The 24,700-nt window shown below is 45.0% G+C and overlaps 1 protein-coding gene across 1 annotated transcript in view; it reads left to right on the top strand.

Annotated features, from left to right (window-relative positions):
• Positions 1-4,535: 4,535 nt before the first annotated feature.
• GABBR2 (gamma-aminobutyric acid type B receptor subunit 2) overlaps positions 4,536-24,700 on the top strand; it is a 294,647-nt gene continuing 274,482 nt past the window's right edge. The window contains exon 1 of the mRNA XM_083449337.1: positions 4,536-5,718. Within this exon, the coding sequence (XP_083305463.1) occupies positions 5,398-5,718 (321 nt within the window). The 5' untranslated portion in view covers positions 4,536-5,397. The remainder of the gene's footprint in view (positions 5,719-24,700) is intronic.

The raw sequence follows: 24,700 nt of genomic DNA on the forward strand, positions 1-24,700 counted from the left end.
GATATTAACAGGTAAGGAGGTCCAAAGCACAAATACCATATGCTGTTCACTCCATATTCACGAGGAGTCAAACTCTCAGTGTGATAAGACCTGTTGTTTTGGACCTCCTCACCTATTAATAACAAGCAAGATCAAAGTGTTTGAGTAGGCACATATTGGGGGAGGGATATTGTATGATTGCAGTGTAAGCCACCTTCACAATTGACTGAAAGCAGCATATAAATCTAAACAAAAAGGAGCTGGACAAGCATTCCTGAAGCAAAGGACAACAACTATAAATTATTTTGCTGGCATTATGATACCATCGTCTTAATCTCAGAGACCTACAGAATAACCTGATTCTACCTCACTCTCTTACTTACCCCTCTTTTCTTTTTGTTCCCACTAATTCAGCAGAATTGGTGAAGTCATGACAGATCTGGTTTCTCTCCTGTTAAAAGCCCACAATCAATATGCAGACCACAGCCACCTACACTTCTTCCTCATTCCCTTCCTTCTTGTTATGTCCACTTGTGCAATTATTACATTCAGCACCACTTAATTTCCTGGCTAAATATTCTGGTTGCTTACTGGTGTTTTGCCATGACTTAATGAGCACAATGTCTCTATCCTTCCCCCCCCCTTGCTTTTTATCTCTTTTTACTGTTCCACTGCTGCCCCAAGACCAGATATTTTCATTAAAATATTATTTACTAATATTTCTTGAATGCTTTTTAAAATTAATTCTCATTACTTATCTTCAGCACCCTTCTTGGTCCCAGTGTATGGGCATTTCCCAAACTGTCAACAGAATGATGACATAGTACTGCAACAAGAATGCATCCATTCTATCGTGTTGAAGATGTCCGGAAATGAAGCAAAAATAATGAGTCAGCATACATTCACATAGTGGTACTACTATAAATAAAGGATGAGGCCTATTAGTTATGACCCAATAGTGAAGCCTTATTGCTAGGGATAATGCCAGATTAAGGAGTAGCTATGTTCTGCCACACAGAGCCTGAACAAGGAACGTTTCCACAAAATAATCAAACTTAGGCAATGCAGCATCCATTTCAACTTTATAAGGACACAGTTCTATAAGGATTTACTTGTTGTGCTTAAACATGCTTCTGGTGGAGTGAACTCTAGCCCATGAAAACTTATGCCATAACAAATGTTTTGGTCTTTAAACTTTTTGTTCTTTTTAATTGTTAGGATTTTAACCCCCTCTTTCACACTCTTCCTGGCTAAAACCGAACCCTTCCTTATCTCTTGTTAATACTAATAAAAGCAGAAAATACTCCCTTTATTTTCATTTCAAACTCTTTTGGTATAGTTGAACTGACAGTTCTACTCTACCTTCAATCATTTTTAATTTATCAACACCCATTAGGACTTAACTCATAAGAAATCCAAATAGAAACAAAATGGTTTTTCTACAAACAAATTAACTCTGCCACATTAATTTACCAATCAATTTATACTTTTTATATTAAAAAACCCTGAGTCCTTGATGCATTCTGTTTCTCACAGAGCTATATTTTATGGCATTAATTATATTTTTCTGTCTTTGTCAAAAAGGGTGCATTCAGTCAGCTTGAAAAGTGGAAAACAGTAGACCTGTGAGATAATGGGATCTAGGCAATCTTTAATTTTGTGCACAGATGTGTGAATTAGTGTATGCAGGAATGTTTTAATAATTTTTTTTTTTAATGTAGGACATATGTTAAGTGGAAGGGTCTTGAGGGCAACAGAACTGGCAGTGTTACAGATACTCATTCTGCATTTGTAAGAAACATATTTATTTATTAAATACTTAAGGATTGCCTTGCTGGATCCGATCAACAACAGTATCAGTACAGCATTCTGCTTGCAAAGAGATGCCATTGCAGAAAACAGACAATGGAGTGGCCATTGCTTTTATATGTTGCTTGTGAACTTCCAGAGATACCTATTTGGCCACTGTTGCAAACAGCACGCTAGACCTGTCAGACTTTGATCTGATCCAGGAAGACAATTCTCTTTGCCTTTTGCCATGGTAGATAGGAAGATTGAAACAGTCATGTGCAGAGGAAATGCCTCCTGCATTATTTTCTATGGACATGTATCCATTTAGCTACCCATTTTTGCTATTCCCCCACTCCAACTCCCTAGATGCTCTCTGAATTTCTCTTAGAAGCAAAAACAAACAGTGGCAATTGCCACATGCTATGGCACTGAATGAGGGATGCAGGTGGCGCTGTGGTCTAAACCACAGAGCCTAGGGCTTGCTGATCAGAAGGTCGGAGGTTCAAATCCCTGCAATGGGGTGAGCTCCCGTTGCTCAGTCTCTGCTCCTGCCCACCTAGCAGTTCGAAAGCACGTCAAAGTGCAAGTAGATAAATAGGTACCGCACCGGCGGGAAGGTAAACGGCGTTTCCGTGCGCTGCTCTGGTTCGCCAGAAGCGGCTTAGTCATGCTGGCCACATGACCTGGAAGCTGTCTGTAGACAAACGCCGGCTCCCTCGGTCTATAGAGCGAGATGAGTGTGCAACCCTGGAGTCGTCTGCGACTGGACGTAACAGTACCTTTGGCACTGATTTCCACAGGCTAATTATTTATTTTCGCCAAGCAGTGTGCATAGAGCTCTACACAGAACTTACAGGACGGATCGGTTTTGCAGGGCGGTTTGCGTCTTCATTATACATGTTGGTTGGAGACCAATCAGTGTTTTTGAGGTGGGGACATACAACTCCTGTGTGAATAGAGGAGCTAATGTGTGCACAAGCCCCTTCTCAACATGGCAAAATGTCACCAGTGACCGGGGTATGTTCACATCACTGCCTTAGTAAAGTAAAGGTACCGCTGGTAAAAAGGAGACTCAAAGGAGATACGATAGTCATCTTCAAATATCTACCAGGCTGCCACATGGAGGATGAAGCTTGTTTTCTCCTGCTCTGGAGGGTAGGACTCGAACCCGTGGATTCAAGTTGCAAGAAAGGAGATTCCAACAAAACCTCAGAAAGAACTTTCTGATGGTAAGAAACGTTCAACAGTGGAATGGATTCCCTCGGGAGGTGGTCGACTCTCCTTTCTTGGAGGTTTTTAAGCAGAGGTTGGGTGGCCATCTCTCATGTATTATTTAGTTGAGATTCCTGTACAGCGGTACCTCGGGTTACAGATGCTTCAGGTTACAGATTCTGCTAACCCAGAAATAGTGCATCGAGTTAAGAACTTTGCTTCAGGATGAGAACAGAAAGCAGCGGTGCGGTGGCAGCGGGAGGCCCCATTAGCTAAAGTGGTGCTTCAGGTTAAGAACAGTTTCAGGTTAAGAACGGACCTCCGGTACGAATTAAGTTCTTAACCTGAGGTACCACTGTATTGTAAGAGGTTGGACTAGATGACCCTCGGGGTCATTTCCAACTCTGCAATTTTATGATTTAGTAACACAGCGAAGTTGCTGCTTTTTCCTGGCGCATTTCACAGCTCTCCTTCCCTTCCAGGCAGCTGTTCACGTCAGCACGGCTTCTTTAGTGTCGTCTTTGTTTCTCTTTGCGAATGGTTTAAGGGATCCACTGTTTGAGAAACAGTGCTTCAAACTGTGGAATCTTAATAGCAAAGTACAGGATTCATTAGCATTTTGGGTATAATGCATTGAATTATAAAACCCAGCACTGGGAAGGCAGCAAGCGCCCAGTAAATGGGGGCTTCCGACCCAACAACCTGAGATCAGCCCACCAGCTTGTATCTGGCGGCTTTTCAGAGGCTACAAAAAAACCTTCTAGTTTTGCTTCCGAAAAGAAGAGCTGACTGGCTCTCCTCGGTACACAGATGGTGTGCAGTGATGCTGTGCTTTGGTGTAGGCAAAGACACATTGCCAAGGACACTTGACATGTGGGAGGGACATTGGTTCGGAGGCTGAGAGCACATGCCTGGCATGGAAAAAAGGTTCCGGCTATGTTTCCTTCATTTAAGTCTCTCAGGTGACAGAGCTTGAAGAGGTGCTGCTGCTGCCCAAACCAGAATATATTCAAACAAGCTCACCAAGTATGTGTGGTGCCTTGCCAGGGCTTTATTTGCCTCCTGTTTTTGTCACTTTCCTCAGATGCGGGAAGAGAGAGAGCAAGAAAGGAGGGAGGTGCTGCCAGGCCTCAAAACATGGCTGATGGGCTGTCTTTGGCTTAGCAAGCCATGCCTTTAGCAGGCCTGGAGGAGACTAGGCCATGAGACTAGGAGCAAGACGTGGGAATAAATGAGAGTAAGACAGCCGCACAGGTTCACCTCTGCATGTTTAGAGGAAGTTAATGGGGAAAAGTGCAGGCGGTGGAACTCTGAACGTGAAGCCAGTGCACCAGCCAAACGCCTCAAGTCTTTCCCAAGCGCCCCTCGGCTTGTGCCCAGCCAACCTTTTAACTTTGGAAAACCAAAACAAAGAAATGATAATAATAACAAGAATAATCCATGCGTCACGTGTGTGTGAAAGAGACAGGAGAGGGGCACCTCAGCACGCCACCGCCTCGAGGAAAGGGGCAGAGGCCGCTGCGCCCCCCGCCTCGCGCCAAGCCGCCCCTTTCCCGCCTTCCCCAGCGGCCCTCTTTCCTCTCCCACCCGCCCCAGCCCGCCTTCCAATGGGCTGCTGGACGTGCCCGAACCCTGCATCTCCTCCTGCGTCTCGCGTTGGTGTGCGTCGTCTCCTCAGCAGAAGAGCCGCCGTCCCCCAGCGGCAGCCGACCAGCCCTCTCCCGCCGCCGCCGGGGAGGAAGGCAGGGCAAGAGCCGGGCGAGCGAGCCAAGAAGCCCAGGAGCCGAGAGGTGGCAGAAGGATTTGGGCGGGCGCACGGAAGGGCTCTCGCATCCAGCCGCCGCCGCCGTTTCCCCCCTTTTGGCCGGTTTGTGCGCGCCACTCTGCGCGCGCTGTGTGGCGCGGCGTGGTGTCTGCTTGCAGCAGCGGCGGCGGCGGCGGCAACGGAGAAGCACGGCAGCGGCGGGAGGGCTCCGGGGGAATGCGGCACTAGCGTCCCCAGCCTTGTGGAAGAGCCGAGAACCCCCCTCCCGCCCCAATTGTTTTCCCCTCAGCCCTCGTCGCGTTTACGCGTCGCCTCCGGAACCTGCACGGGAGCAGGGAGGCAAGCGCGCGCCCTCGCCCAGCCTGGCTGCGGCTGAGTGAGGGGCTGAGGAGGCGCCCTCGCCCGCCGCTTTTGGACTTGGGGGTGGGGTGGGTGGGAAACGGGGGTGGCGGGCAGCGGCTCCGTCGCTGCTGCTGCTGCTGCTTAGTGGTTCCATTTGGCCGCCCCGAGGAAGGAGCCGGCGCCATTGCCAGGAGGATTAGAGCCGGGGGGGCCGCAGCCTGCGCGCCCCTTCCTCCCTGCCGGGGCCATTGCCTGGCAGAGGGCAGCGGGCGCCCTCGTGCTTGTGCCCCCCTGACCTCTCCCGCAGGATGCCTGCCTTGCCCCGGCGGCCCAGCGCGGCCACCACCTCTGCCTTGCTCCTGCTGCTGCTGCTCCTCCTGCAGCCGCCGCCGCCGCTGGTCTCCTCGGCTTGGTCGCGAAGCAACTCCCGGGCGCCGGCGGGGTCGCTGCCCAACGCCGCCGCCACGACCCCCATCGCCATCATGGGCTTGATGCCGCTCAGCGACTCGGTGGAGAAGGGCAGGATCGGCCGGGGGGTGCTGCCGGCCATGCAACTGGCCATGGAGCAGATCCTCAACGAGTCCTTGCTCGACCCTTACTCGCTGGACCTGCGCTACTACGACACCGAGGTGAGTGGGTCGGGAGGGGACTCTCTCGGCGTGGCCAGCGCCGGGCACCTTTCGGTGGGGGGGGGGGGAGGGCGACACAGTCCTGTTGCCTTTACGCCTGATGGATGAGGCAGAAGGTGAGACCTGCCGCTGCCAGAGCCTTGGATGCCGACCTGCAGCCAGCTGTTTGGCATGGGATGGCAGGATGAGTGCTTCCAAGGGGAGGCCACCCGTTTAGATGGAGTCACTCGAGTTCCTGTTTGGGTTCCTCCTTGGTGCCTTAAATACATATATAATTTAGATGCTATGCTGCAAGAAGCAGCGCTTGGCCTTGGGCAGAAGCTGTGCGAGTCCAAAAGGGAAAGAGGAAATCCTGTTGGAAGGGACTCCAGCTGTTTCAAAGGGAATCACTCCGATCTGTGTTTGTGTACCTCTCCAGAGCCCTTTCCCCCGCTGCCAGTCTGCAGCAGCAGCAGCAGAGGCTGGCCTTGGATGGAAAACGATGCGAGGCGGAAAAAAGGCATTTCGAGGAGACTCCAGCTGTTTGGAACGGAATCACTTCGGATCTGATTCGCGCTGCCCCCACCCCTTTTGACATGCTCAGTGGCCTGGCTTCCACCAGGCCACCAGAGGCTGGTGTTTAGCGAATTTGCAGCTGGTTTCCCGCGGGCAGCTGCTTCCTGGCCCAGCAGCCCGGGCTCAAACCTGCAGCCCTTGGCGTGCCGAGAAAGCGCCGCCCGTTATTTAAGCAACAGATGCACGTCAGGGATTTGTGGTTGGCGAGCAGGCGCCTGGCCACCCGCATAGCTGAGCTTGAGCTGAGCTGCAGCGTTTGCGTACTTGGAGCGCCACTTGATGCTCTCCGTGAACTCCTGAAGGGCGAGCGGGAGGCCAGTCGGATTTCTAGCGCTTAGCGGGGAAGGGGAAGGCAGGCAGGAGAGGGATGCAGCGGGTGGGGTGGCTTGCCCTCCCCCCTTTAGCGATTCGAGGGGGCAAAGAGAGGAGGATGCCGGCGGCTCCGTCTTTCAGGAGCAGCTGCTGTGATCCGTGGACACGCTGCCCCCTTTGGAGCGTCCTCTCCTTTGCGCTCCTCTTGGCGCACTCTCCTCTCTTGTCTCAGTTCGCGCTAGCTGGTTGGCAGGTACGGTGGCACACAAGACACAGAGAGGCTTGTTGGGAAACGGGGAAAGGATGGAGAGGAAAAGTGCTCGAGGATTTGGCTGGCATTCTTTCATCAGTCGGTTGTGCAAAACCAATCAGCCAGTGCTCAGAAAGAGTTAATTTTGCAGTTCCCCCCTCGTCGTCGTCGTCGTCGTTTGTCTGCCATGCATAATTCTTCCTGTAAATGCTGGGTAACACATCTTGTGCACTTAGGCTGGCCAAGGGCAAGGGACCGTTGCAGAGCGCTCAGCAGAGAATTCCTTAGGCTGTTCAGTTTTCGTTTCCTGATCATTCACACGAAGTTATCGAGGGGCTTTGTTGCGGACACGTTGGAGGCTTATTGTTTTGTGCTTGGATTTTTTGGTCACAATTCAAGCAAACGTGTTTGCGGCAAGTAAATGCTGATTCAATGTTGAACCTTTCCTGAAGGTGGCAGCAGTTTCTTATGTAATACTTATGCCTGACGATCACTGCCAAGATAACCCTGCTGTAAAGAGTGACTACCGAGAAGAAAGGTTAACTGTCCTCCTCCAAAATTTGTCTTAAGGTGACACCATGTAGGCTTCTTACATTTCGCACTTGGTATTTGGTAGAAATACAAATCAGGAGCAAACGAACATGCTTCGCTGTCATATACTTCATTGCACCTTTTGGTTTTTAAATTGCTGGTTTTATTTAAATATTTTCTGCATTGTTCAACGTAATGCCCTTTCCACATTTGCTTAGAAAGGAAATCAAGGGACAGTAGCAATTAAAATAACCATCTTATGTGGAATTTATGTGTTGAGCAAGGGTACAGCTGTGGTCATAGCAAGACTGTAATTCCTTATCTGTAGAAAACTGAAAGCAGGGTGATTATGATATTTATTTTCGTACAAATATAAATATTTGTCTATAAATTATCACCTTTGGTGTGAATTATTTGAATGGATGGCTTGAAAATGAGATTGTAATGGTAACAAGTAGGCAGGCAATGCTTATTTCCTCATACGTCAGATGAAGAAAAGTCAAATTTACTTGAAAAGCATTTGGGATTTTGAAAACATTCATTACAATCTAAAACTCAAATAAGGAGGAATATGTTTCTATAAGGTTACATTTGTAAGCATATATGAGAAGATATAGGTTGCAATCCTAGACCTGCTTGCCTGGTAGTAAATCCAGTTGAACTTAATAGTGCTTACTTTTGAGCAGTCATACATAGGTTCCCACTATTAAACAATCTGCAAAATGTGGAGTTTTGGAAAAGTGAGACCCAAGACTGATTCTCAAATGCATTCCTTGGTTGATAACTGTAGCATCAGCTGAGAGTGTCCACATGTGAATGTACCATCACAGACAGAACACCACAGGCAGAACTTAAATATCTCATCAACATCAACCTCAGATGAGGCTCTCCCCGGAGTTAGGTCACACATTCAGATTCCAGTCATTAGTTTAAAGGTAAAGGTACCCCTGCCCGTACGGGCCAGTCGTGTCCGACTCTAGGGTTGTGCGCCCATCTCACTTAAGAGGCCGGGGGCCAGCGCTTTCCGGAGACACTTCCGGGTCACGTGGCCAGCGTGACAAAGCTGCTCTGGCGAGCCAGCACCAGCGCAGCACACGGAAACGCCATTTACCTTCCCGCTATAAAGCGGTACCTATTTATCTACTTGCACTTAAGGGTGCTTTCGAACTGCTAGGTGGGCAGGAGCTGGGACCGAACGACGGGAGCTCACCCCGCTGCGGGATTCGAACCGCCGACCATGCGATCGGCAAGCCCTAGGCACTGAGGTTTTACCCACAGCGCCACCCACGTCATTAGTTTAGGATTTCATTAGATTCATAGAATCTAATGAACAGATAATGATTACTCTTGGAATTGAGCTACTTGTGATCTTTGAGAAGTTTAAGTATATATAATCTTTCTGTCATGTTTCAATATTAAGGAAAATGCATTTTTTGTGGTTGATTTCCCATTCCAGTTTTAGTTGTGTATACAGGTAGTTATGTGTTGCCTTCCAACTCTGCAATTCTGATTGTAGTTGCTGTAGAATGTGGATGGGTTGCACATTTGAATGCGTGTATTGCTAAATGCAATGAGGCGACATCTGCATCTGAATGAATGTTCATGTTCACCCATAGGTTCTCAATCCACTGACAGAGATCCATTCATATAAGATGCTTTTGTGTGTGGATCTTCTTTTTTCCAAGTGGAGCATGAAGGTTTAGTAATATCCTTTTTTTTAAAAAAAAAGCACCTTTTTTTTGTACTCCAGGGAAGAAATCCTGTAAAATACCAAGGCAGACTTTGATCTTCTGAGTAGTCTCATGCTTGTTAACATACATTTCACTCATTTACTGATGTTAAACAGATATTATTAATAGCAAAAAATGTACAAGTTGAGCTAATGGAAATATGGAAAAGGAAGGAAGCATGTGTTCTAGGCATTAAGCAGGTTTTGCATCGGTGAAGAGATGTAGCTATCTCGTCTTTTTCAGTATTTCCCACATGATTTTCTTTACTATAAGAAGCTAGTTACGATGTAGGAAACTAAACTGTCTAGTTTCTGAGAGCCATGTCACATGTGACAAGCACATGAGTGTGAGTCTCTCCACGTATACCGTATTTTTTGCTCTATAAGACTCACTTTTTCCCTCCTAAAAAGTAAGGGAAAACATGTGTGCGTCTTATGGAGTGAATGCAGGCTGCGCAGCTATCACAGAAGCCAGAACAGCAAGAGGGATTGCTGCTTTCACTGTGCAGTGATCCCTCTTGCTGTTCTGGCTTCTGAGATTCAGAATATTTTTTTCTTGTTTTCCTCCTCCAAAAACTAGGTGCGTCTTGTGGTCAGGTGCGTCTTATAGAGCGAAAAATACGGTAAATGGCTTACCATGATTGGTGGCCTTGTAGGGGAGCATGCACAATCTTACACCATTGGTCTTCAACTGGTGGGGTGTTAGCACAAACCAGTGACACCCAGCACTGCGTGTCTCATTTCTTTCTTTTGGTAAAACCTTTTTCTAACATAAAGAGGTTGTGTATATGAATGGATGACATGGGTGGGGGCATTGCCTTCCCTTGTATTTACTTTCTCACTTGTACTTCACTCTGAATGGGTTTGTGCCCTTGGCATAGATACCTATTAAACAGGTTTATCAGATGAACCTGTTCAATAGGTATCTATGGCAAGGGCACAATCCCATTTATATAAAACTGGGATGTCCAACAGGTCGATCGCGATCTACTGGTAGATCCCTGTGAGGTTTTGGTAGATCGTGGTCGATCTCCATTGTTGTTTGATCTCTGGAAGGGAAGACGCTGTGCTGCTGTTTTCATCCATAGCGATCCTACTGTGAGTGACCTTACCCCTTTGTCCCTTGCCTTTAACCCCCCCAAAAAAAAACAGAAGTCCCCCCAAAAAGCTTTTTTTAACCCCTAAAAAATGGGACGACTCCTTAAAAAAAGCTCAACACTGCCGGTTTTTAATTCTGAAAGTAGATCGCAGTCTCTTGAGAGCTTGCCACCCCTGATATAAAACAACCAAAGGTGTGTGACTTTGACCTGGGTCGATATACGTAATGTATAGATTTATTTTCAGAACAATTGCTCTTAAAGTGCACAGTGTGTTTTACAGTCTAATCTTGAGTACTGCCAAGAACAAGACTGTATCCTTTATTTCCTCCCCAATGAATTTGTTTGCCCTAGAATTATAGAGTTGGAAGGGACAACAAGGGCCATCTAGTCCAACCCCCTGAAATGTAGGAATCTTTTGCCCAATATGGGCCTCGAACCCATGAACCCCAGATTAAGAGTCTTGTGTTCTACTGACTGAACTGTGTTGTGATATGAACAACACCAAATGATGCCCCCAACAGAAAATGTGGGTCCTATTGCTGCAGGCTAGGGTTAAAGGCAGATCTTGTGGCTAAAACATCTGACACCATGGGTGGGTTTCAGCGTAACACTAAGTGGGTATGCATGAGTGGAACAAGGTCAACTTGCGTAAAGGGACTTTCCCCCACTCTCTTCCTATGTGTGCCCCCAAACCCATGATGGATTTTCACCAGCCTTCCAGAACAGATTTAGGGGGTGCAGGGGGGGGGAGAAGGGGGAACGCCCCATTGCATGAGCACACCTCATTCTGCTCATGCAACAACTTAGTTGAATCCTGCCCTCTCCTTCTGTACAAGGCAAAAAATCATATACGTATAGGAAATAAGCAAGTGCAAAAAGAAATAATGACCGTGGAGCTGTCCGTGGTGCTAGATCCCTTGAGTTGCCCAGCAGTGTAAAAATCACATACTGCTAATATATTCTTGCTTTATTGCATTAGGGTTCATTTATTAAACATTATAAATTGCTCAATATGTAGTGATTGCTGTTAAAAGAAGTTTGTCAGAGGTTTCTATGTGCAGAAAGGTTAATATCGTCCATTTCTTAGTGGCTCCATTACATAAGGAATGAATGAAGAAGTGATAAGCGGTGCTTACCTGAACTGCGTTGTAATGGGTAGGTGTGTTTGGTGCCTTGTATTGCACTGTAGGTGGTAAATTGTACAGATTATTTCTTAAATACCGAATAAAAATTGTTTTTAAAAGGTGGTTTTGTTTTTCTGTTGAGGCATCAACACAAGCGCTCTCTCCTCCATTCCTCGGATGATAACAAGATCTTATGGTGGCCCTACCTGTTGCCTGACAAATTTTGGCTTACATTCCATAGTTTTGAGAACATCGGTCTCATTATTTGAAAGTGTGCTTGATAGCCAGAATGATCTATTACTGGCTTATGAGTCGCCAGGTCCAGTTTTTCAGGACATCACGTGTACTAACACATTAGGGAACAAAAAGTTAGGCTTTGAATTTAGGACTCTGGTAGTAATTCACGTGTATCTACTCACAGAGCATAAGGCTACCCCTGCAGGAACTTCAGCAGGAAAGTAGTGTTGCATTGGTTGAAGCCAATGGGACAAGCAGTGGGTGTGTGCTGGAAATGACAGCTCATTGCTCAGGAGAAGTGGTGGCTGGATCAGGCTTCCTTCCAGGAAAGTTCAGGTGGACACTTGGAGAGGGGAAAGAGAAAAGAGACGCACCAGCTCTCTTTCCTCTGAAGCAATGTGCTCTAATAGGGGACATGGGTGGCGCTGTGGGTTAAACCACAGAGACTAGGACTTGCTGATCAGAAGGTCGGTGGTTCGAATCCCACTGACGGGGTGAGCTCCCATCGCTCTGCCCCAGCTCCTGCCAACCTAGCAGTTCGAAAGCACGTCAAAGTGCAAGTAGATAAATAGGTAACGCTCTGGCAGGAAGGTAAACGGCGGTTCCGTGCGCTGCTCTGGTTCGCCAGAAGCGGCTTAGTCATGCTGGCCACATGACCTGGAAGCTGTACGCCGGCTCCCTCAGCCAATAAAGCGAGATGAGCGCTGCAACCCCAGAGTCGGCCACGACTGGACCTAATGGTCAGGGGTACCTTTACCTTTACCTTTAATGTGCTCCAGTACTGGGCTGTTGAACTCAAAGGCTGAAATCCGCATACAGACTGCTTAGCTCTTAATTATTGGGATGTAAACACCCTAAATGTGTGCAGGGTTGTGGCAAGGATCTTTTAAAAACTGTGCAGAAAATATTGAATGTGAAATAAATTTATCTTAAAAATGATTTGTGACATGCTGTCATTTTCAGTGCGGTGCCTGAATTTGAAGTTGTTCCATTTCAGTGAATTAAACCCAATATTTAAATTGGCTTAATGAATTTATCATTCAAAAGCATTGTACACCATTTTTGTTCAGGGTCATGTTTGGTGGCAAGGCTAAAGAGTTACAGAGAATTTTTTTTAAAAAAAGTTATCCATCCGAAGGTTTTGGGGTGGGATGGGCTACAAGCCCGAATGAATTAATGAAGTAACAAATGCGTTAATGAAAGAGATTAAATTTAGCAGCACACGAGGAACAGAATGCAGCATTTTTTCATCTTGCAAGCAAATAGATTTCGCATGCGCTTACAAATAATTGTATTTCTACTAATCAATAGCACCGAAAAGAAAGTTAAAATAATATGGCCATGTTTCTAAATCAGGACCTAATCTATTGCAGTTGCTTTAATTTCTATGTAAAGTATGAGTAAGGCCTTATGAAAATTCTGTACACCATTTGGAAAGAAAAGTAAATGGAGGATTTGGTCTCATGTTTATGGCACAGTTACAGAAATCCGTACATATTTAGAATCAGGGGCATGGTGTTGCGTATATTAGCACTGTTTTTGCTTATGTGCAAAATTTCATGCATTTTGGGGAGGAATTAGTACAGTATCTATAAAGGGGTGCTCTGGCTCATTCCTGTCTGGAACTCATGATGCCTGGTGCTGGCTGTTTGGGATAAACCTGTGGTTAATGAAGTACATACCTGGTTGCACTTTTTTTCTCTCTAATTGGAGAAAAACGTATCTTAGCAAGCAGGAGACTCAAGTTCAAACTCCACTTGGCTATGAAGCTTTTGTGAGGATAAAATTGGGAGTGGGGATGCCTTGAGCTCATTGGAGAAAAGGTGGGATATAAATGAAATAAGGTAAAATAAATTAATGTCGTTGGGTCCCTAGATAGGGTTCTAAAATGAAGTTCAGGGCTGCATCCCAATATGGCCTGACTGACATTGAACAAAAAAAATCCCCTCCAGTTTTGATTTGACTGTATCTATGATCAATCTAACAGGGTTTCCTCTTTAATTTCAGAATCAAATATGTTGCCAACAGTCATCCAGTCAGTACCTGTACTAAAAATAATAATTGCTGCAGGTCAGTAATGCCTAGCTTGGTGACGGGCTGTTGAGAGTTGTTGTCCAAAACATGTGGCGGCTACCAGATTAGGAAAGACTGAAACATTGTTTTCTGGCATCATGATTTTGATCCTGTGGCCATTGTTGATCCATTTGCCGTTTATTCTGTTCTGTTTTTTGCCTTTTGGTTAGCTCTGTTGTCACCTGTTAGTTCATTAAGGTGAGCAACCTGAAGTATTAGGTATGAGGAAGATGGGGACCTTATTCCTTTCTGAACTGGACTTTCTCTCTCCTGCCTATTCTGGTCAACCTGCAGTTTTCTGCAGGCCACAAAGATCTTGTCTTGACATAACAGGCCTTTTGGGGATAAGAAGTTTGCAGTCCTTTCCCCATAAGATATGCTGCTTTAAACAATTGTACATTTCCCCTCCCCAGTGTTTGCTTTAAGCACGTTATTTCAGTGAAGGTTAAAACAACTCTATAATTACTATCCCCATATTACAGGTGGGAAGGCTGTAGCCTGCCCAAGGTATTCCCTGAGGGTATGGCAAAACCCAGGTAGGAACTTGGTATCCCATTGGTAAAGGCACAGAATATCAGTACATGCAGTCAGGAATACAGTGGTACCTCGGGTTAAGAACTTAATACGTTCTGGAGGTCCGTTCTTAACCTGAAACTGTTCTTAACCTGAGACACCACTTTAGCTAATGGGGCCTCCTGCTGCCGCCGCGCTACCACCTCATTTCTGTTCTCATCCTGAAGCAAAGTTCTTAACCCGCGGTACTATTTCTGGGTTAACGGAGTCTGTAACCTGAAGCGTCTGTAACCTGAAGCTTCTGTAACCTGAGGTACCACTGTATGGGTAAAGAGTGTGGATACTTTTCTTTCCCTTTTATTGCAGATGTATGGCAGACTAGGTGAATTTATGGTAGGCTATTGCATCTTCCGATGGGACACGGGTGGCGCTGTGGGTAAAACCTCAGCGCCTAGGACTTGCCGATCGTCAGGTCGGTGGTTCGAATCCCCGCGGTGGGGTGCACTCCCGTTGCTCGGTCCCAGCGCCTGCCAACCTAGCAGTTCGAAAGCACCCCCGGGTGCAAGTAGATAAATAGGGATCGCTTACTAGCGGGAAGGTAAACGGCGTTCCGTGTGCTGCGCTGGCTCGCCAGATGCAGCTTGTCACGCTGGCCACGTGACCAGGAAGTGTCTACGGACAGCGCTGGCCCCCGGCCTCTTAAGTGAGATGGGTGCACAACCCTAGAGCCGGACATGACTGGCCCGTAAGGGCAGGGGTACCTTTACCTTTATTGCACCTTCTCACATTTCTCGCCAACCCTGCCTGCCCTGTGTTCATGCTACTCTAGGATTTTGATGAGGCACTACAAATCCTCCAATGGAGGCTGCATGATGACTGCCTTACATTTTTATGTATATAGGAAGAAATAGTTATTTGGTCTCTTCTGTACATCCCTGCCAGATAGCAGCTCACATTTTTACTAGTGCCAGCATTGAAAGGGAAGCTGTGATGTCACAATCCTATCTTGCTTGGCAAACTTCAAATTACGTTTGCTTGAAAACTTTAATAGTTATGACAACATTGCCCATTGAACACGTAATTGAATGCAGTTATGACCCTGATACTGAAATCTGACAGCTAAAAGAAATCCCCAGTGCCCAACTTGACTGGTAGTGTATCTATTCACTATGTTTCTAATTAATTTTATGAGCCTATGCATGTCTAAACAGAAAATCTTCCATGCCACATCGTTGCACAGTTTATAAGTGATTTTGTGTGTGGTAGTGTGAGAGAAAGAGAGAAATTTAACAAAACACTTATCCATGTGGAATTCTCTCTGACTGGCATTATGTATAAATCAGGCTGTTGGTTCTTACATTTGCTGTGTTAGCAAGTCTGTGCAAAGTGCTCCAGGGCCATGAATGGCTTGCATACCAATACTGTGTGAATTTAGTTATGTGGAATCCAGTACCGGTGACTTTATTCTGCATGCCTTTCATCAGGTCTCAGTTGTCTACAGTGGAAGTCTATACATGCGCACTCAGGCCGTGTACTCAGTACACCTTTAAAGCACCTGTGAAGCACATCTTTCTCTCAAAGTGTTCTGGAAACTGTAGTTCACTCCTCACATAGTTACAGTTCCCAGCAGCCCTTAACAAACTCCTGTACCCAGAATTATTTCGGGGGAAAGAATATGCTTCTGAGTAGGGTGTGCACAGCCTCAGAAGAAAGCCCCTTGGAGTTCACTGGGACGGACTCCCAGGTAAGTGTGTATCGGAGTGCAGTTGCCTTAAATACTAAGAGAAGATAATTGAGTTTGTAAAACCAGCCAGCTTGAAACCTGTATGTCCTAAATGTGTGGTTTCCCAGGCAACTTTAATTCTCCTCTCTGTTGAGGCAAGTATCCTGATGGGAAAAATAGTATGTAGTCATGTAACCAGGGAATGTTTCATAATGCCTGTGAAGAAGAAAGAGGCAGCGTATGGCCACACAAGCAAGTGCAGATCTCAGGCTCTCTCACCAAGGCATTAAAAAACAAACCAACAACCCCTTTCCTTATACCTTTTTTTTTTTAAAGCAGGAAACGACAGGCCAAAGTAAATGGTGACCATGTGGGAAATAAGGTTCTCCTGTTAGCAAGCTGGAAGCTTGAGCCATTAAACAGTCTGCACAGATGAGCCGCAGTGCTTACTGGCAGCAGCAAGAGGGAAGATAAAGGCTTGAGACTGCCATGTTTGGCGCGGAGCTCTTCCCATTGGAGCTAGAGAAATATTAGCAGCAGCTTGATGTGAAGAAGTCAGCAGGTGGTATGCACACATTTTCGTACAATATTGCACGCCTGCTGATGTGCAGAAACATCAAAAATGATATTTTAAAATATGAAAATTCCCGTGAACAGACAGATCTGTATCCTGAAGAATTATTATTCTAATATGTTTATAAATTTGTCAACTAGGGGGTGATGAATTGTGCTAGCGAAATGTCCAAAATGACAAATATTTAAAATTAGACTTGGCAGAACAGTTTGCCTCAAGAATTATTCTTGTGAGGAACTGATTCACAGCAGCACTGCTGTGAGAAGGATTACTGTCCAAATTGGAAAATCCAGCCTTGGAGAGCAGTTTATCCTTTAATAACAATTAGCTCTGTTCTTAGAGAGACACAGCAGCCCAAGGAAGTAGCAACTTCAAAATGTCAGACTGACAGACAAGCTGGGGCCTGTTTGCTCTAGAGATGAAAGCTCTAAAGGGAGGAAGGAAGTCAGAGAGAAAGTCTGAGGAATATGTTTACTTGGAAATGGAGGACGGGCCTTCTGGTAATTTGCACGCTGCTAATGATCAGATGTTCTGAGGAGCGACCAACTGCTCGACCTCGCACTCTCATATCCATTCTTGGGCTTTTACCTGTCAGTCATTTTACAGGGCATGGTAACCTAACCGCAGGTGTACTACCTGCAATTCATATAGCCTTGCAACATTTACGCAGGCACTCATGGATTCTGAAGAACTACGAACTCCAGGTAACATTAAAGGACACTCAGGTAAATTCTAATGCACTTGTTAAAAACATTCTAGTTGTGTGTTGTTTCGAAACCCTTTAGAGTTTGTTACTGCCCCTCTCCTCCACAGTTCTCTCATATACAAGAGGATTGTGTGACAAGGCAAATTAGTTCTAGAGTCCTTAATTTTCTCTCTGATACTTTCTGTTGTGGATTACGGTGGTGCCTGAACCTGAGATACTTTTAAATAGCATCTAGGATGATCAAATGCAAAGCAGGGCAGGGCTCTTGTACAGCCACAGCTATCCTGTCTGTCTCCTAATATATGACATTTCATAATTTTAAGTCAGACTATTGATCCATCTAATCTAGAATTATCTACCCCCAGGGAGCAGCTCCTCAAAGGGCCTGCCCCCAACCCACCCCTCAGCACTGTTACCTGAGATACCTTTACGCAGAGATGCTACTGAGTGAACCTGAGACTTTCTATATATGAAGCATTTGCGCCGTGTGGAATTCTTTGTATCATGCAGCTGAAAGCAGAGGGGCCCTTTTCATCTATAGTATCTTTCCGTCCTAGTGGTATATAAATGTCATATCAAAGGACAAGGTGAGGTACTTTATCAAAATGGCACCACTGCACAGTTTCTATTCAATGAAATACAAGTTTGTATGTCTCAATGTCTCAAGTGTGCCTTAAAAATCATTTGTGTGCATTGCCTCATTTGTGGGAAAGCAGAGCAATGAGATTGGTGGACACAAGATCTACAGCATGTTTCGAAGGTCTGTTTCTTGGATGTATAAAAAAAAAGCAGAAGCAAAAAAAATGGTATTTAAAAGCAATGTGATGAGTACCGTACATGATGAACACAAACTTTTCCCCTTTTAAAGATGAGGTTTGAACCATGTGGGTGGGGGATGATTGCCTCCTAAAAGGGCACCCTTAATGAGGAAGACATTAATACATTAAGGTTGAAGTTATGTGTACATTTACTTAGGAATCAGCCCATGGAACAAAAAGCAAATGTGGTATGGGAAAATATGTAGAATGTTCCAGGTTCAGTCTCTAGCTCCTCTAATTAAACTTTGAAAGCTCTCAGGTAAAAAAAGGACCAGGAAAAGACTTTGGATTAGATGGGTCTGTGATCTGAGTCAGTGCACAGCAGCTTCATATGTATCCAAAATAAACAAAATAATAATAATAATATACAGTGGTAGTTATAGACCGAATTAAGCATTGCTTTTTAAATCTGATCCACAACTGTCTGTAGCTTTTCGGAAATGGAAGTGATCAGGATGCAGTGACAGACAGGGCTAGTCTGTCTTTTCATGCTTGTATAGAAAAGTGAATTTTGGCGGGTTCAGTGTGTCATGATGAAGCTGCGCTTGTGGAATGTTTCTTTTCTACACGTATTGAGAAATATGCAGGAGCACTGCCCTCTTTTGCATCTGTTATTTTTACTGGCAAATCTTATCAGGTTGATGATTGTATAGGCCCTGAATTGGTTTTCAGGAGGTATGCATTAAAGCTCACTTTGGAAACTTTGGTTGCAGCTCATTTTTGTTTTCAGCAGGCAATTGATGGGAAAGTGCTATGAAATGAGAAATTCATATGTTTAAAACCACAACAGATTATTAGTCGGTGCTGGAGCAGCGTGATACTAAATATCTCATTCTAATTACATTGCACAACGTAATTGTCAGGTGCTAGAACCACTGACAAAATGTATTCTGCGAAGCACGGCTGTACCTGAATGGCTTTTTATGGTAGATTGAGGGAAAGGACTTTTGATAGTAGAGGAGGCCTGGGGAGCCATTTTGACCATGGCTACTTTCGTTTTGGCAAAGGTCACTGCTGGTATGTGGCCCCTGGAGTCCCCAATAATGCTGCCTTCAACTTTAGGTCTTAGCCATAAAGTTGGGAGTGGGGAGCAGAAAGGTGTTTGCTTCTGTTCAGATAAACTTCTAGCTCCAGGGGGTGAGCGCTCTTGTTGATAAGATGTTCTCTATTACCATTGTTTGTTAGTATCTTGAGGGCAACATGCATGCAAAGGTTTTTTGGGAGGTGGGATTTAAATATATATATATATAGTAGGATTTTCCTGGGTACTATGCAGGTGTATCTCACACTAACTCTGCTTCTTGCCTGTATTTTGGTCCCCAGTATGTCTGTATGCAGGGACGCGGGTGGCGCTGTGGGTAAAACCTCAGCGCCTAGGACTTGCCGATCGAAAGGTCGGCGGTTCGAATCCCCGCGGCGGGGTGCGCTCCCGCTGTTCGGTCCCAGCGCCTGCCAACCTAGCAGTTCGAAAGCACCCCTGGGTGCAAGTAGATAAATAGGGACCGCTTACTAGCGGGAAGGTAAACGGCGTTTCCGTGCGCTGCTCTGGCTTGCCAGAGCAGCGATGTCACGCTGGCCACGTGACCCGGAAGTGTCTTCGGACAGCGCTGGCCCTTGGCCTCTTGAGTGAGATGGGCGCACAACCCTAGAGTCTGTCAAGACTGGGCAGTACGGGCAGGGGTACCTTTACCTTTATGTCTGTATGCAGCTCATCCTCTGAAGAAATAGTATCTAAGTACATGTGGGAAAATGTGTCTTTCATTCGACAGGAGCTGAGTTTTTGAGGCTTTCAGTCACGAGAGGGAGGCCTTTTTCACATCAGCATGTCTGCTGTGGAACTCGTGTTCGTTGTGGATGATTCTGGGCTGCTTTCTTGAGTTCACCCTCAATTCACATATGACACTGGCCAGGTCTGAAGGGTCTCCCTGTTACCTTGCATGAACTCAAGAGTGCAACCTCAAACATACTCAAATGCTCCCTCCCTTGTGGTTGCGCATCGCATGGAAGATCTGCTGTGTGGGGCAAGCTTTGGTTCGGCATTGTTCACCTAACTGAGGAACCTGTGATGAGTTTCCGAGCTCTGCAGGTTCCCCGGAACACAGTTTGAGAAAATCATGGATATATATGTCCGTCCCTCCCCACCTCTGCAGCGTTCTGTGGCAGACATGCAAGGGGTTCTTGTCCTCAGGAGAAGCTGTACCCAGAAGACAGACACAATTGCTTTACAGTAAACGCAATCTCTCCTTTGTTTACGTGCTGACTAGTCTCTGGCTTCTGAGCTTATTGGGTACTTGTCACTTAAGACACAGGTTCTTAAGAGCTTTATGAGTGATATTTCTTAAGTCTCCCTGTATTAGTCTACTCAGAAAGGAACATCAGAGATACGGTATTTGAAATTTCTCTGTTTCCATCAGTACATTCACATGAAGTTAGCTAGCAGCAGGGATTCCCTCTCCTATGTAAAATTGTTGTGTTCATTCCTCTTGGTGATTAGAATTTCTCTGGGAGCTGCTTACCTGGTTTTGATTTAAGGTTAATGAACAATTGTTAACCTCTTCCATAATCAGAGTCTTTATTTGATTATGAAGTATAATGCTGCTATAGGTTTCCCTAATCTTCCCTCTGAATCCTGGACAGAATGATGCTGAGATTTATTTATTTTAATGCTCATATTAAATGTGAAAAATATATATGTGAAGCTGGCTAATGTTCATTCCACAAGCAAAGGCTAAAATATTTGTGACTTTTCTGTTAGTGAAAAGACAATTGAGAGGACCTATAATAGGTATGCAAAATTACGGACAGCGTTAATGTTCTTTCATGGGAAAAACACCACGGCAGCAATAAAGAAAATGTGAATATACAACAAAACGTTAGCGCATCTTTTGAAAGCTAAACATATCAGTAGGATGAAGCAGCAATATTGTCAGTTAAGTTTTAGAACTTCGAAATCTACTTTGCTGACTCTTTGGATCAGAAAGGCGGGATATAAATTAAGTGAATAAAAACAGTCCTTTTGTATAATAGAAGATGTAAGTCTGCAATCCTGTGTTGCTTGGGAGTTAATCCAAATGAAGTCAGAGCATGGGAGTAAACATGCATAAAATCATACCACATCACTGGAAACTGAACTATATTTGACTTGGAATGCATTTGTTTTAAATAAAAGATGAAGATAGTGCTATAGTGCTGTAATGTTAAAGTAAATTTTTTTAGTGACAAATATGGCTAAAATAAAAACACTTTCCAAACATGGTTTTGGGAAGTGATCATTACTTATTATTATTATTTTTAAAAAAATATTTATGTCATAGTATTATGAGGCATTTAATTTTAATTTTAAATATGTATATGGACAAAAGACTGTTTTGGTGCATTTTAGAGTAATAAAATGGCACCCATGATAAAAATTATAATGAATGTGTGGTAAGCTGTAATAAGTTAACTGTCCTGATATGTCACTGCCTACATGGAAACTCTGACATTTTAAAAATATGTCAGAGTAGTGCTAGAGGCATTTACACCTATGGAGACTGCTACCCTTCCATTTTTTCTGAAAAAAAACTCAGGCTTCCTGCAGTCTGAGAAAAGACACAAGAACCACAGGGATAATGCTGGATGGTGATAATTGGATGCCCCATAAAATGTGAATGACTGAAGCATGACAATTCTGCACTAAACATCTTGTGTGGAAGCAGCCTCCCAGGCTGTTGGAAGGACAGCTTTTCTCCTGATACCACTAATTTTTAGAAAATCTCCAATATTTCCCCGGAGTTATGTTAACTGCAGCTGAACTGTCCTACTGTGAACTTGACCATTATATTCTGACGAAGTGAGTTCTGATCCACAAAAACTACTGCTGCAATAAATTTGTTAAGTATTTAAGCTGCTGCAGAACTATTAGCTATATTCTATATACTGTACAAACCTTCTAGGATTTTCCAAAATCCTGATGGGAAAAAGGAACCAAGAGCATTGTCACATATATTATTCCATGACAAAATGGCACAACAGATCTACATAGTCAGTAGTACAACACACTAGAAAATCAAACCATTGTGTCTCTTAGGTTGTGATACGAAGTGCTATAAGTTAGAAGTTCAGGTATATGGACCACCGTATGCCATAAATACATATTTTAAACGGCACATTTCTTTTCAAATCTCTCCTCCCCCACCTTATTCAGTACTAACACTTAGGTGGTCAGTGTGTAAAACCGTTAAGGGATAAAGCACACCTCTGTCCTTCAAGAGATGTGATCTCTCAGCAATACAGACTCAACAAGCTGTTCAGCTCAGCCTGAGTTCATGCGAGTTAAACATATCCATTACTAAGGCTGTTCAGTGTGCCTAGAATAGACGTGTGCCCTGCAATGCATTAACACAAGGGGAGGTGGGGAGAAAGCGAAGGAATCCCAGCCTGCCAATCAGACTGATATCCATGTTACTCGCTGCTTTCCTAGATTCCCTGTCATCTACAAGAAATGTCTTGATGGCACTGGGACCAGCGGCATCAACACCCAACTCAACACGCTGTCCAAAAGTCACCTTCCTGCTCCACTTGCCCGAAAACACTCGGCCCCTCCCCCTCCCCACAACAAAGCTCTGGTGTGAGTCCCCTGGGCAAGGACAGGCACAGACTCATCAGGTCAAGAGGAGATAGGCATCAGGTATGAACAACGACCCTCACATATTTGCAAATGACATTTCAGTCGCTAAGCCCCGCCTACCCTACTCTGCCGTTGCCAAAGGATTTTCAGATTGGAGCATATGAGGTTTATACTAAAACTATGGGTGGTTGCTATGTATATACTGATGTAGACAGCAGAGTGTAAAATGTAGCTGGGTGTCTGTAAACACGCAGTGGAGAGCCTCCAGTTGGTTTGGGAATCCCAGTGTGTGTTCCCCATGTCTGTTTTATTTTATTTTCCATTGGATTTGGAATCCTGTCTTTTCTCCATGCACCCAGTGCCAAATAAATTTCACCCTCACACCAAGCCTGTGAGGTAAAGGTAAAGGGACCTCTGACCATTAGGTCCAGCCGTGACCAACTCTGGGGTTGCGCGCTCATCTCGCTCTATAGGCCGAGGGAGCCGGCGTTTGTCCGCAGACAGCTTCTGGGTCATGTGGCCAGAATGAGTAAACCGCTTATGCCGTTTACCTTCCCGCCGGAGCGGTACCTATTTATCTACTTGCACTTTGACGTGCTTTTGAACTGCTAGGTTGGCAGGACAACGGGAGCTCACTCCGTCGCGGGGATTCGAACTGCCGACCTTCTGATTGGCAAGCCCTAGGCTGTGTGGTTTAACCCACAGCGCCACCCGCGTCCCTTAGCCTGTGAGGTAGTTCAGGCTAAAAGACAGTAACTGGCCCAAGGTCTCCCAGTGAAGTGTGCAAGTGAAGTTGGAACTTAGGTCTTCCAACATTTTGTCCACTACACCACACTGACTATTGTATTTACAAATCCACATCACAATGTTGTGCTTTGCTGATGTTTGTCACTGTGAATGCTGATGCATATGCAGCAAAAATACTTCCCATCTAAAATGTGAATTGGCCCTCACTGCCAAATGAAATCGCCATTAGAATTCAAAACCTTGGTTGTCATGGCTGATGTGAGAGAGCAGATGAATAAGCGGTGGAGGCAATTCACCAGTTTACTTTGCTGAAATGTGCAAAGGCTTCTTGGATGGTGGCCTTTTTTTGCTGTCGCAATTGACCTCGTTTAAAGATGATAGTTCTGGGCTCATTACGTGCACTTAAGCTCGCCAGTCTTGTGGAGTGGTGCCTTACAGTTATTAACTCTGTCATACCCTTTCCCCATTTTAATGTTATTCTTAACAGAAGGCTTATACATGGAGCAAACATGGAAACCCTTGTTGGGAAGAAAGACAGTATATAAATTATAAATAAAACAAATGGATTATTCTCAGAAATAAAAAAATCAACCGGTTCTTTGATTTCTAAAAACTGCTTAAGCAAGAATGCACAGTTCCGCAGTGGCAACAGTTCAGTGCAGCAACAGACCAAACATTAGCATTTAAAGTGTTTTCTTATACCCTGAACACGCTTCAAAAGCATTAATAAGCAAATGTTAACATTTTCTTGCTGTGAGGTAAATAGGTGCCATGACTAATTTTTCTGATTAAAAACCAGGGATTTTACTTGCAGAGAAGTTAAATGTTCTGCTCTTTGAGAAAACCCTATGTCAAATCCTCCGCCCACAGATTTGACCTGAACGCTTTGGAGCGAATGATAAAATTCTATCGGGTTTAATGGTGCCGAATCTGCTGGAGGTGTCAATCTCTGAATATAGAAGTAGGAAGAAAGCCGACTCTTAATTACAGCCCCCCCCCCCCGAGAATATGATCAGGAAATGCTTTTGAAGTGTGTTCATGATGCAGGCTCATCTAAGGGCACTGGAGGATCCCTATTTTTTTTGAGGAAGGGGCAAAGTCTATCAGCAGCACGTATAAAAGGAAGCAGGAACATGCAGCTGGTAAGGTTAGACAGCAGCTTGTATTGACAGTTGCTGGACTGCCAATACGTACTGGACTGTTTGTTTGGCCTCCTTTACCCTGTCCTCAGCCTTCATTTAGATCCTTTCCCAAGCCTGTTCCCCATCTGTCTAGTCTCAGTTGTCCCGGCCATATTCCTTCCTAAACCTGCCTGTCTTTCTGCTGACCAGCGCTGTTTCCTCCATTTCATCTTGCCCCTGGCAGTCCATGGTTGTTGTAT

The sequence above is a fragment of the Podarcis tiliguerta genome (genome assembly GCF_965153285.1).
Source record: "Podarcis tiliguerta genome assembly, chromosome: 7".
NCBI classification, from domain to species: Eukaryota; Metazoa; Chordata; class Lepidosauria; order Squamata; family Lacertidae; genus Podarcis; species Podarcis tiliguerta.